Raw genomic sequence first — 12,759 nt, 5'->3', positions numbered from 1 at the left:
GGTGATCGGTGATCGGTGATCGGCCCCAAAAATCCTGATCGGTGCATCTCTATGAATAACACTGTTAATCCTTAAATTGAACTGACAATGTGACAATTTAACCTGCTTTTTCATTTTTCTTTTTCTTTTCTTATCTTTCATTTGTACAAGCTTGCATAAAAGCGTTGTTCTGCTTGTTATGATATGATCAGATGAGGTTTTGTTGACATTAACAAAGTTTGCAACATGAGCATTACAATAATAATTAAAACTTTGAAAATGTGCAAAAGTGTTTGTTAGCCACTTGTCAGATTCAGCAGTTGAAAGAAATCTGTTTTCACAGGCAGTGGATCCCATGCAAGCAATTGCAGTGAGTTACTTTATCTTTTCTTTCATCTGAGTTTGGTGAAATTTAGTAGTTGCTACAACTTGATGTTTCCTCTCTCTCTCTTACAAGTCCTCTGAGAACATGAGTGTATCAGTCACATTCTTCAGACTGTTTCGTGTCATGCGTCTTGTGAAACTTTTGAATCGCTCTGAGGGGATACGGAATCTTCTGTGGACTTTCATCAAATCACTCCAGGTCAATATCATCACTCAATGTCATTCAGCCTGTAGTTTAGAATTATTATTGTGATTGTTTTTATTATGTCTCACAGTGTCATTGGTCATTATGTTGCAGGCTCTTCCTTATGTAGCACTGCTCATTCTCATGCTGTTCTTCATATACGCTGTTGTCGGAATGCAGGTAAGCACACAACCACACAAAAACACACACACACCCTTATTAACGATTAAACCATGGTCACTGAGAATTTTAAATTCTTATTGGTTGGGAAGTGTTTATATTAACTTTAGGTGACCTTAACCTTTGATGTGTGTATTTCAATTAATTCAAATTTGCAATCAGTAAATTTCTTGTTTTCTCCCAGTTTCAAAACTTGTCAGGATTTCAAAACACCTTGTGAAGCCCATTCTATTTAGCTAGATGTTTCCTGGCAACACTTACGACAGAAATTTGGTGGCAAGGTCTTTATTGTCAAATACAGAACAATTAAGTAGAGGCGTATGAATCTTGACTCATCCGTATCTTTAACCCGGTTCATTAAAATAACCCATGAGTCGCGAATCTCTAGTATCATTAACTCAAATCACTTGAGTCCTACTATAATCAAATCTAAAATGATGAATAGTGTTGCGCAGAGCCGTATACATAGCAAGCGTGCAGCCCACTAGCCCTTGCTAGGCTTGCTACAAGCTTGCTACGAGGTACTAGCTACAAGCTACTAGCGACGATGTTGTAGCACTAGCACGCAAGCCTCCAGCATTGCGGCTCGTGGGCGTTTCCGGCAATTCGACTCGCAAGCTATGAGTCTGCTGCGTTTCCGGCATCGCGGCTCGCAAGCTACGAATCGGCTGTGTTTCCGGCACCGAAGCTTGCAAGCTAGCACTCGTAGCAAGCTCGTAGCACTACCTTGAGAGCCGCGATGCCAGAAACGGCCACGACTTGAGTCAGAGCAGGATAGTGCAAACAGCCGGCTACGTTCTGAATGAGTAGCAGACGAGGGTATGAAGTCTCTGGTTTGGACTTCCTTGTCATAGTACATTCTTCCACTTCGGATTTTCAGAAGTGGAAGAATGGCTTTTGTTGTAGGCTACCTGCAGAATATTGTGTATGTTATTTGAGAACCTGAAATAACATACGCAATGTTCTGCAGGTAGCCTAAGCTACTGTAGGTTTGGTGTATAGATGTTCTGTTTTCTTTCCACTTATTCGTGAGGGTCGCGGGATGTTGCCGTTTTTTTTTCCGCCCTAAGGGGGGCGGGGCTTACTGGGGCCAAATCCAGTTTACTCGATGGGTGAAGGCCAGGGTACACCCTGGATGAGTCGCCAGCTCATCGCAGGACCCTTACCAGGGTTCTCCCCAGACGGTGGAACAGCGGCGCTGCGCCGCTATACCGCTAGGTCAGCGCCGCTATACTCCGCGCGTAACGGTGACGAGCATCCGGCCGCCCCCTGTTTGACGGCTAGGAGCTCCCGGCTGACGGCGATGAGTGTCCGTCCGTCCCCCGGCTGACGGAGTTGATGACCGTCTGTCTGTCCGTCCTTGTCTCTCCCCCCCCGGACTGACGTTGACAAGCGTTCGCATGGTGATTATGCAATACTAGCCCTTTTTAGATAGAAAAGGCGGCACATTTGCTCCAAGGTAAGGGTGGCAATGTGCCGGCCTGTCTTTCTAAAACCGAGGCGTAATATTCCTCCTTTTCCAAAAGCCGCCTCTGAGGTAGGCGTAAGCATGTGACGTGACGTGGAGCTCGAGGTTGGGCTGTGAACGGTGACATAAATTTGTCTTCAAAATAAGAGCTTTACATTGCACCCCATTGGAGTTTAGAACTGGGTTCTTAGCGGGGGGCTGTTTATTAGAAAGTAGCGACCGTCCTTAGCTTTCCGACACAACATCAAGCTAACACAACAAAACGGCTACAGAGACTGAGGAGATGTTAGCATCTCCTGGATCTCAGCGGCTGTCCAGTTGTTCATCTTAATGTCTGCGGGTGAAATGAGGGACTGACTGCTGTGATCAGCTGTTTCTTGGTTTTAAAACTCCCCGGCTGTGGGTCGCACAACAGTGCAGATCACTGACACCTCCACCCACCTCACGCAGAGGCCTGCACATTTCCGCCTTATTTTTAGATAGCGCTCGAGGCGGAAATAAGTGTACCCTCCGAGGCAGAAAATCGACGGAGCAGAGCATACCCCCAATTTGCCGCCCTCTGTCTAAAACCGCGGACCGAGCTGCCAAAAGGACGGGCAAAGTGGCGGCTTGGTGCTCTGTCTAAAAACGGCTGCTGACTCAAGTGACAAGTGACTCGCACAACCCGGTTCAATTTAGTGAGTGACTCATAATGACTCGAATCCTTAAAAGGAACCGTATTTACCAGCTCTACAGTGAAGTAGTTGTTGGCAATCAAATTCATAGATCTTAGACTGCATCAGCAATTTTCACACAAATATGAAAAGAAAAACTTGTGTAAGTAAAAAGTAATTACAATCTAAAGCATAAAATAGTGCCGCTTGGTCTAAGTATGGAAATAGAATAAAAGAAACAATACTAGAACTGGTTGACAGACAATGGTCAAATGTGTAAACATGCAAGTGGCAAGCATGTTACCAAATAACTTTCTTTTTTATGCAGATATTTGGTAAAATCGCATTGATTGATGGCACATACATCAACAGGAACAACAACTTCCAGACATTTCCACAGGCTGTTCTGCTGTTATTCAGGTTGGTCAGTTTTCCTCTGTTAAGGCTCCCAAAATTAAAAAACAAAAATGCACTCACTCTGTTACACCCCTGCTGGTACTACTCCATGTGTTATTGAATGGATCACTTAAATGGTCTTTGATTTAGCTTTTGTTGTCCCAGAGAGATAATTTGTTTTCCAGAAAATAATCACAATCTTAATGTCTACATTCACATCTCAAATGACAAGATGCTTATTAAAGTGTTGGTAAAAGAGACAAAACCACTGAAGGCAATTCTTCTTCCCTTAAAGGTCCTAGACCTCCAACCAGATAGAAGTAAAGTGTTGATTATGAAGGTTACAAGTGTCCAGTGCTACAGATAATTTGGGAGCATGTGTGATGCCAGTAGTAGTAATTGTTTTTTTTATTAGAGATGGTTACCATGCAACAGGACAGCATAATAGGTTGAATCATGTGTTTATAAAGCCACAGCATGGGCTGCAACAAACTGCTCTGAGTTTACAAATGACATGCATTCTTTGCTGGTGTTATTTCACTAACAAGCCCATGACATAGTTTAGCGTTGGGGTAGTTTATCTGAATTGGTGGAAGAATTTGGAAGGATAGGGAAGGGGGATCAGGTTGTTGGACAGAGGAAAAGGGGTTGAAGTCAGTGGATGAAGGAAAGGGGGGTAGAGGTTGGGGATGGCAATGGGGTCAGCAGATATCGCTGAGGTGGATGTAGCTGTTGTAGGCTTGTTGACAGCAATGAGGTTGTCTGATTGAATAAGAATGACTTTTTAGACCATTCGTTCCCCCAAAGAAGTGTGGCGATTATGACTGGATATAGTTTGTAGAGGGCAGAGGACGGGGAGAGTAAGGACAGTTCTGGGGGCCAATTGGGGGCGAACCATCCAGTAGCCTCCAAAACCTACTGAGGGTGCAGCGTCTTTGTATAGCTGGATGTCCTCTGGCCGAGTAAATCGCTCATCGTAAAAGTATGAATTTCCATTCCATGAAGAGAAAATGTTGCGCAACATTCTCAGCTGCATGTTGCAGGAGTCGTCCAGGGTGATGTAGTCGTGGAGGAATGGAATGGTGGAAGACAGGGATAGTAGGTGGGAGATGGAGGATCGACCCAGGGGGATGACGTAGTTGAGGTATCTGAGCAGGGAGAGTAGTCGGCACTTGATGCATCGGTGAGTAAGGAGGTACATATTATCATCTCAGTTTTGAGGGAGTCTTGGTCTTGAATTGAGGGTGATGGAGAGGAGACTGAGGGATGTACTGGTTCTGTTTTTTTTGGGTGGCAAGGTGAACACCAAGTTGGTGGAAGACTGTTTCAATCTTGTTGAAAAGACCTTGTGCTGATCGGGAGGGTGGCGGAGTGACTGTGAAAAAATCATTCAGGAGGTGGATGACATAAGGCCAGCTGTGGCTGTGAAGGATAATCCAGCAAAGGGCTTTTGGAGAGAAAATTGAATATTGAGTTGAGAATGAAGGTGAAGCGGACTGCAAAGTATATCAAAAAATCAAGATATGTCAAAGAATCTCCAGAATTTCTGGTTGGATGTGTTGGTGATGTCTGCTTTTGGCAACCAGGTGCCATGGCCAGCAAGATGGATAAGGTTGATGGAATTGGTGATGGTGGTGTAATGCATGGAATAGTCAGGGCTGTGGATGAGGCCGTTTATGCTTGGTATGGTGGTGCCATGGGGGGAAGAGAGGTCTATAATGATCCATGATTTTTTTCAGACTTTTTGTGTTGCAATGCTGATAGGGCCGATACAGTAAATGGGGAAGGGGGGGTCTAGCCGCAATCACACAGCAATAGAGCTCAGAGTCCAGGGCTCTCAGTAGGTGTACTGGTTGGACTGATGGAGACAGTCTGCAGCTTGGGAGGAAAAAAGAACATTGTTATTGTCAAAACCTGTGCCACCGAACTGCAGAGCCAGGTCCAAGATGGTGGAAAGGTAGTCATTCAGCACGGCCCTGCAATTGGGGAAATGGAGCAGATGGTGTCCCGCTAAAGGGAGAAGGCGAGGTGAACTCCACTGCTGTGAGTTCCCTAAAATGTGAAGGTGCGCCTGAGCCGGGCTGCACTACTGGTTGTGGGGAGCTCCCTGGAGGTAGTGGAGGGGTGATGGATGGCTGAAAATGTAGGGCGAGGTCAATGTCGATGCCCTAATAGTATCTGCTGCCTGAGGGAAGTTGAAATGGATGAGGGTCATGCAGCTGAAGGGGGATGGATAAGAGTGGTGGCAGAAGCCAGAGTGAAGTTGCTGGTGGTCGTGTAGTTGAATATGGATAGAGCGACGGGTCTGCTGGTAAGGGACGCTGTAGAAACAATGGGAGGGGGAGGGAGGAAACTGGGGATAACTAGCAGTGGACAACACCTGGTCTGAGGGGCAGTGGCTGTGTGCACAGTGGAGTGTTTGGTAGTCGTTGCTGGAAATTAGTAACTGGGGATAGCTGCTGGAGGTAGGTTCGTGGGGTGAAAGGAAGAGAAGAGGAAAGGATTCTGGGATGGGGGGATGCATGTGTATTGATGATTGTATGGATGATTGTGCAGTCTTCACACAGTGAAAGAGAGGAATGATGAAAAAGGTTAGACAGGTAAGACATATGGGGAGAAGGCAAAAAGAGAGATATGACCTGACCCTCCGCAGGGGCTGGAGGAGATTGCAGGTCTGCTGTGGCAGGCTGAGTGGTGACGTCATCAGCGCACCTGACGTCATCAGTGCATTGTGAGTGTGTGATGGACAGGGTGGAGGTGGAAGTTAGTTTGATAGTTTGGAGCAGGAAAAAGCCGATAGCCGATTAATCGGCCAATATAAGTTGCACTTTAATATGGGGGGAGGGAAATTAAGTGATCCTTCACATTTTTGTGAATGATGGCACTGTGTGCCATAAAAAATAATAATCACAAAAAAACACTGGTTAAACAAGGCGTATAGTGAAGGGATTTGAACTGTGAGTTTCTCATTCTCCCATAGTCAGGCTGTAACCACTAACCAGCTAGGGATGGTATGTTAGGATTTTATTTTTATCTTATCCATACTCTTAACAGTCCTGTTCTTTATTACTACTAAAGAATGGTTTGTTTTTCAATCATCTTTTTTTTTTTAAAGAATAAATTCAGAACAGGAATTTGTTTATATTTCAAATATAACTACCGGTACATATTGTTTCCACTGCAGCAACAGTAGAGTTTACAACAGCAAAGTCACTATCTTAACTCCGTAATATCTGGAAACAAATCGGGGGGGTTTGTCTCAGCCAGCAGTTAAAGTTTACAAAAAATTGGCAAATTTTAAGATTCATGGCAAACTAAGATGACCAGACTGCATTACGGACAGCTTTCATTTTAGCGTGTTCTTAACAAGCTGTTAATTGTTAGCTTAACAAGCACTGTGGTTGTGTAAAACATGCCAGTGGAAATGTCGCCGTTTATGCTGAAATATGATGCACGTTTACGCTTGTTGAACAAGTGGTACTTATTGCCTCTGCCAAGGAGGTTTGTTGACTTTCAACTCGTGAAGGTTTTATTGCACTTACAATAACATGTGTCGCCGTCTCCACCTGGGTCACTTCTCTCCTCTCTCTGCTGCCACTGCACACGTCTCTCTCTATCCCATGCTCTGTGTGTGTGTGTGTGTGTGTGTGTGTGTGTGTGTGTGTGTGTGTGAAGAGCTGCCCCGCCCTGCTGCAAAAAACTGCAGCCATCGGCCACTATCGGAGCCAAGTTCCACCGATTCTGATAGTTTGTAAAACGTCCTATCGGCGCGGATTATTCAGCCAAAACGATTAATCGGTCAACCTCTAGCCAGCTTCTTTAGTTTTTTTCCCCATTGACTAAGACTCTAGCCCTTTTTAGATAGAAAAGGCGGCACATTTGCTCCAAGGTAAGGATGGCAATGTGCCAACCTGTCTTTCTAAAACAGAGGCGTAATATTCCTCCTTTTCCAAAAGCCGCCTCTGAGGAAGGCGTAAACATGTGACGTGACTTGAAGCTCGAAGCTGGGCTGTGAACGGTGACATAAATTTGTCTTCAAAATAAGAGCTTTACATTGCACCCCATTAGAGTTTAGAACTGGGTTCTTAGCGAGGGGCTTTTAATTTGACAGTAGCGACCGTCCTTAGCTTTCCGAAACAACATCAAGCTAACACAACAAAACAGCTACAGAGACAGAGGAGACGCTAGCATCTCCTGGATCTCAGCGGCTGTCCAGTTGTTCATCTTGATGTCCGCGGATGAAATGATGGACTGACTGCTGTGATCAGCTGTTTCTTGGTTTTAAACTCCCCGGCTGTGGGTCGCACAACAGTGCAGGTCATTGACACCTCTGCGCACCTCACGCCTCGTTCTTAGATAGCAGGTGAGTCGAAAATAAGTGTTACCCTGCGAGGCGGAAAATCGGCAGACCACAGCAGACCCCCAATTTGCCGCCCTCTGCCTAAAACCGCGGACCGTGTCGCCAAAAGGACAGGCAAATTGGCGGCTTGGTGCTCTGTCTAAAAACGGCTTCTGTTACAAAAGTCATGTTGACACTCTCCCATCTTTGTTTTTGGGAAACAAAGATGTTTCTTCTGTGAACTAGCTCTCATCTCACTGTGTCAGTTAGAAGAGATGTCCAGTCAGCAGGTCTGTTGGTGCAGCTTTTAGTCCTGATGCTGTGTCACTGGGCTGGTGGTGAAATATGTTAAAGTGCATCTGAAGAGAGAAGAAAAGTATATGTGACCACTGGATGTTACATTTTAATAAGAAAAAAACAACAGATGCTTGATGTGTGCTATACATAAGACTAATATAGACTAATAATGAAAATGTGATGAGATTCATTCAACTTTGTCATTACAATACAATTCAGTCAAACCAGAGTGCAAGTGCAGTGTATATATTTCACCTATGAATGATATGGGAGAGCTAAGATGTGGAGTATTAACAGTAATACACTTTAACAGCACTTTAACACTGATGTAAACTTTAACAAACATAAACTGTGACACAATAAACCAAAGGCTTACAAAGACCCTGTTACAAAGGGGATGGAAAACTAATAGCATTTTAAGTGACCTACAAACAGGAAACACAGCCAGCAGGTTAAAATAACACCTGAAGAGGCCTAACATTAAACTTTCCAAACGTCCCGGATGGATTTAAGTGGAGTAACATTAACACACGTCGACGCAGCTGTTTATTGATTATTAAACAATGCTGCTATCGTCCGAAGTAAGCTAGCAAGCTAACACTCTGCTCCAACTACGATCATTAAACTATTGCCAGTAATTGAATTCACTTCATAACATTGATGTTACTGTACCTGTATCTTCTTCACGTTTTTCTTCCTCTTCTTTCCTTCTATTCCTTCACTGAGTGCCAGATGGTTTCAGTCTTTTGGACCTTGTGGTTCTGCTACAGTATCAGTAAATCTCTCTCTTGGTCTTGGGGTCTCGGTCCAGTCAGATTCAGGCCACTCGCCTCTCGACCCGCCCCCCTCACAGAGGACAGGTACAGTGCACCGTGCCAGAACCTAGAAAAAAGACCTCTCCGTTATTTAATAGTCTTGCTGTGGGCTAATTTAATATTTCGAAATAATAGTAGTAATGCACTAGTAAAAAATATTATTTTTATTTTTTATTATTAGTATTTTTTCCTCCCCCGTTTTCGGCGCCCCCCGCAGATGACTGCACCCCTAGTGTTATGTTTGTAGGAAGTAGTGTGTGAGTTGAGTAGAGTTGTGACCTAAAGTCTTGCGAGATTTCAGCTAAGAAGAGCATGGAGGAGAGCATGGAGGACCGTGTGTGTTCTTCCTCCATCCACCAACATCCGCTCCATGTCAGCCTTTAAAGAGCATTGTCGGTAGGCAAATCATTGGTCTGATTCATATCTTGCATCTTCTTTATTATTTGTCCAAGTAATATTTCATATGAAGAGTAATTCATTCATATTTGATTGGTTAATACATAACCATGTGAATGGGCCATGTTTTAAGTTGTTGATTGTAAACTACATGTGGACGTGAATGTAGTATCGTTTATTAATACTTACCTTGAAGGTCTTATTTTGTTGTTTTTTCCTGTGAATACAAATAAGAGGATTTATTTTATTATTTTGTACATATGTTTACATGTGATGTGTGTTCTTTTACAGTCTATGTACAGACAACTTACCGCATTGTATATTTTACAGTTTTACCCACCTCTTGATGACCAATAAACAAGTTGAATCAGACATCGACTTCTCGTGGTGATTGGAGGTGGAGTTAGCTGCCTGTTAGCTCATGCAGGGAGCATGAGAGCAACAGAACAGTAAAACGACAGCTTCCAGAAAGACTGATCTACAGCGGATCAGACCAGCTCCACTGCTACATCGTCACAGCAGAGAAGGCTAACGACAGCACAGCAGTTTGTGGACAGGTAAAACCATGGACGAAAGGGAGACATCATCGAATCATTCCTTTGTCACCAGATCAAAGGTATCTTCAGCATCCAAGCGCTCTAGCCGATCTAGTAGTAGTAGTGCAGCGGCACTGAGAGCTAGAGCTGAAGCTGAAGCAGCTAAAGCTAAAGTGGAGTTTGCTGAAAAAGAGATGGAGATGAAAATGGCAAAAGCTCATTTAGATGCAGAAAAGGCATGTTTAGATGCACGATTGGGTGTATTAGACGCACGGAGGTCTGCAGCAGTTGCTTTAGCCAAGGCAGAGGCCTTAGCAGCGGCATTTGAAGGTTATAAAAGGTCTAGCTGTAAATCCCATAGTCTATGTGGAGGCCAGTCGCGAGACTCACAGCGTGTGGAAGAGTACGTTAAAGAACCAGCTGAACTACAGGCTAAACAACTTACACCAGAGCTACAGCACATGGACCTTTCACCACCAGAAATTCCTTTGCAAAGTGGGCCGCATACGGATAATATTCCTATTGCCACAGTGGATCTCTCTCATCAGCATGAAACAAGCGATAGAAAAGACACAACTGATATGGCAAGTGCTGCTAAGTTAAGCCTGAACAGACAATGTTTTACCAAAAAAGAAGTGGCTTGCAACTCCTTCCAAAACTATGTGCAGCAATCAGGCGAATATGATCGCTCTCAGCCTCATACTTACCAGTATGATGATCCACAGCAGTGGACCAACCAGTATCATTCATCGACATGATGATCCTCACCTACGTGCACAGACTTTCCATGTACCTGCACAACAGATGAACAGAGGGGAACATCAGAATATGTCAGATGTTGTCAGATTCATGGCTCGGCGTGAACTAGTAGCAACAGGTTTTCTACAGTTCAATGAGCGCCCCGAAAATTACAGAGCATGGAAAGCGTCCTTCTTAAATGCTACTAGGGACCTCAACTTGACAGCAAATGAAAACATGGATCTTTTAGTGAAGTGGTTGGGCTCCGAGTCAGCAACACAAGCGAAACGCATTTGAGCTGTAAATGTGAACAATCCCGAGAAAGGTCTTCTGATGATTTGGGAACGTCTTGATGAATGTTACGGAGCCCCTGAGGTCATTGAAAACTCGCTACTGGAGAGAGTAGACAATTTCCCAAAGATCTCTGATAAAGACTACAAGGCTCAGGCAGCTAGGGGATATACTGATGGAACTCCAAGCAGCAAAATCGGAAGGGACTCTTCTAGGCCTCGCATATCTAGATACAGCACGAGGTATTAGTGGCATTGTGCAAAAGCTACCATTTGGCTTACAAGAAAAATGGATGAGCTTGGGTTATGCATATAAAACACAATATAAGATTGCCTTTCCGCCATTCTCTGTCCTTGTTGATTTTATCTGTCAGCAAGCAAAAATGCGCAATGACCCAAGTTTCTTCTTTCCAACTGCTGACAACACCAAGCCCGAAAGACACACTTTCAAGACAGCCAATAGAGCGCCTATTTCAGTCCACAAGACTCTCTCCAGATGTTTCTCCAACAGATGACATGCAGAAGACAAAGATTGATCCTACAAAGCTCTGTCTCATACACAAGAAACCTCACCCTTTGCATAAGTGTCGTGTGTTTCGAGAGAAGTCCCTGGAAGATAGGAAAACCTTTCTGAAACAAAATGGTGTTTGCTTTAGGTGTGTAGGATCAACAACACATCAAGCTAAAAATTGTGAAAAGAGGGTTCAGTGTACTGAATGCAACAGCGAACAACATCATTCAGCACTACACCCAGGGCCTGCCAAAGAGCCCTCAAAAGCCTCCACTCCTCCTGAGGAGAGTGGTAGGGAAGACAAAATCGACATGCCTACAGATGCAGTGTCATCTAGGTGTACTTAGGTTTGTGGTAAAGACCTTTTTGGAAAATCGTGTTCTAAGATCTGCTTAGCCAAAATCTTTCCCAATGGTCAGAGGGAGAAGGCGATCAAAATCTACGTGATCATTGATGATCAAAGCAACAGATCATTAGTGAGGTTAGACATCTTTAACCTTTTTGACATCAAAGCTGATAGATCACCTTACTCACTAAGAACTTGCGCTGGCATAGTTGAGACGGCGGGGAGAAGGGTACAGGGTTTCAACGTGGAATCCATGAACGGACAGGTCATACTCCCTTTACCAACCCTGATAGAGTGTGACCAGATCCCTGATGACCGGTCAGAGATTCCCACGCCACAAGTTGCCCTCGGCCATTCACACCTGCAGGCCATAGCCAGTCACATCCCGGAGCTGGATTTGGAAGCACCCATCTTGCTCCTACTTGGTAGGGACATTATCAGGATACACAAAGTGCGGAAGCAGATCAATGGGCCGCACAACGCTCCCTATGCGCAGCTGCTAGATTTAGGGTGGGTCGTAGTTGGGAATGTCTGCATTGGGAAGGTTCACAAGCCTGATAATTCAGTGAACACTTTCTTTACGAACACTCATGAAAATGGACGGCCGTCACTTTTCAAACCATGTCCTAACCTTTACAATGTGAGAGAGAGGTTCGATAACACCAGCTTTCCACTCAGCTGCTCACACACACTTACCTGGAGAAGAGAATGGAAAGGATGTTGCGTGGGATGTGTTCAAGAGGATGAGGGATGATGAAAAGTTGGCCCCTTCTATTGAAGATGCCATTTTTCTCGACATCATGGAGAAGAGTATGTATGAAGACGAAGAGAGAAATTGGGTCGCTCCTCTCCCCTACAGACCACAAAGACGTCGTCTGCCCAACAACAAAACACAGACATTGCAGCGTTTCAGATCACTCCAACACTCTTTCAGGAGAAATCCTGAAATGAAGGATCATTTCTTTGAGTACATGGAGAAGATCCTTGGAAAAGGCCACGCCGAGGTAGCTCCTCTGCTGAAAGAAGGCGAAGAATGTTGGTATTTACCTCTGTTTGGAGTATACCATCCAAAGAAACCCGGACAAATCAGGGTCGTTTTCGACTCGAGCTCTCAGTATACCGGAGTCTCTCTGAATGACGTCCTTTTGACTGGTCCGGACCTAAACAACAGCCTCCTCGGAGTTCTCCTTCGATTTAGGAAAGAGGCCATTGCTATTACGGCAGATATACAACATATGTTTCACTGC

General features: G+C 44.5%; 1 protein-coding gene across 5 annotated transcripts in view; it reads left to right on the top strand.

Moving 5' to 3' along the window:
• The window catches only part of LOC115583819 (dihydropyridine-sensitive L-type skeletal muscle calcium channel subunit alpha-1-like), a 277,692-nt gene that overhangs the window by 176,630 nt on the left and 88,303 nt on the right, over window positions 1-12,759 (top strand). For all 5 annotated transcript variants that reach the window (XM_030421006.1, XM_030421010.1, XM_030421011.1 and 2 more), the window contains 4 exons: window positions 323-349; window positions 437-562; window positions 662-727; window positions 3,177-3,268. In XM_030421006.1, the coding sequence (XP_030276866.1) occupies window positions 323-349; window positions 437-562; window positions 662-727; window positions 3,177-3,268 (311 nt within the window). The remainder of the gene's footprint in view (window positions 1-322; window positions 350-436; window positions 563-661; window positions 728-3,176; window positions 3,269-12,759) is intronic.

Source organism: Sparus aurata, chromosome 6 (assembly GCF_900880675.1).
Source record: "Sparus aurata chromosome 6, fSpaAur1.1, whole genome shotgun sequence".
Classification (NCBI taxonomy): Eukaryota; Metazoa; Chordata; class Actinopteri; order Spariformes; family Sparidae; genus Sparus; species Sparus aurata.
The sequence above is the reverse complement of the archived record's forward strand: the minus strand, read 5'-3'. Positions and strand labels throughout refer to the sequence as shown.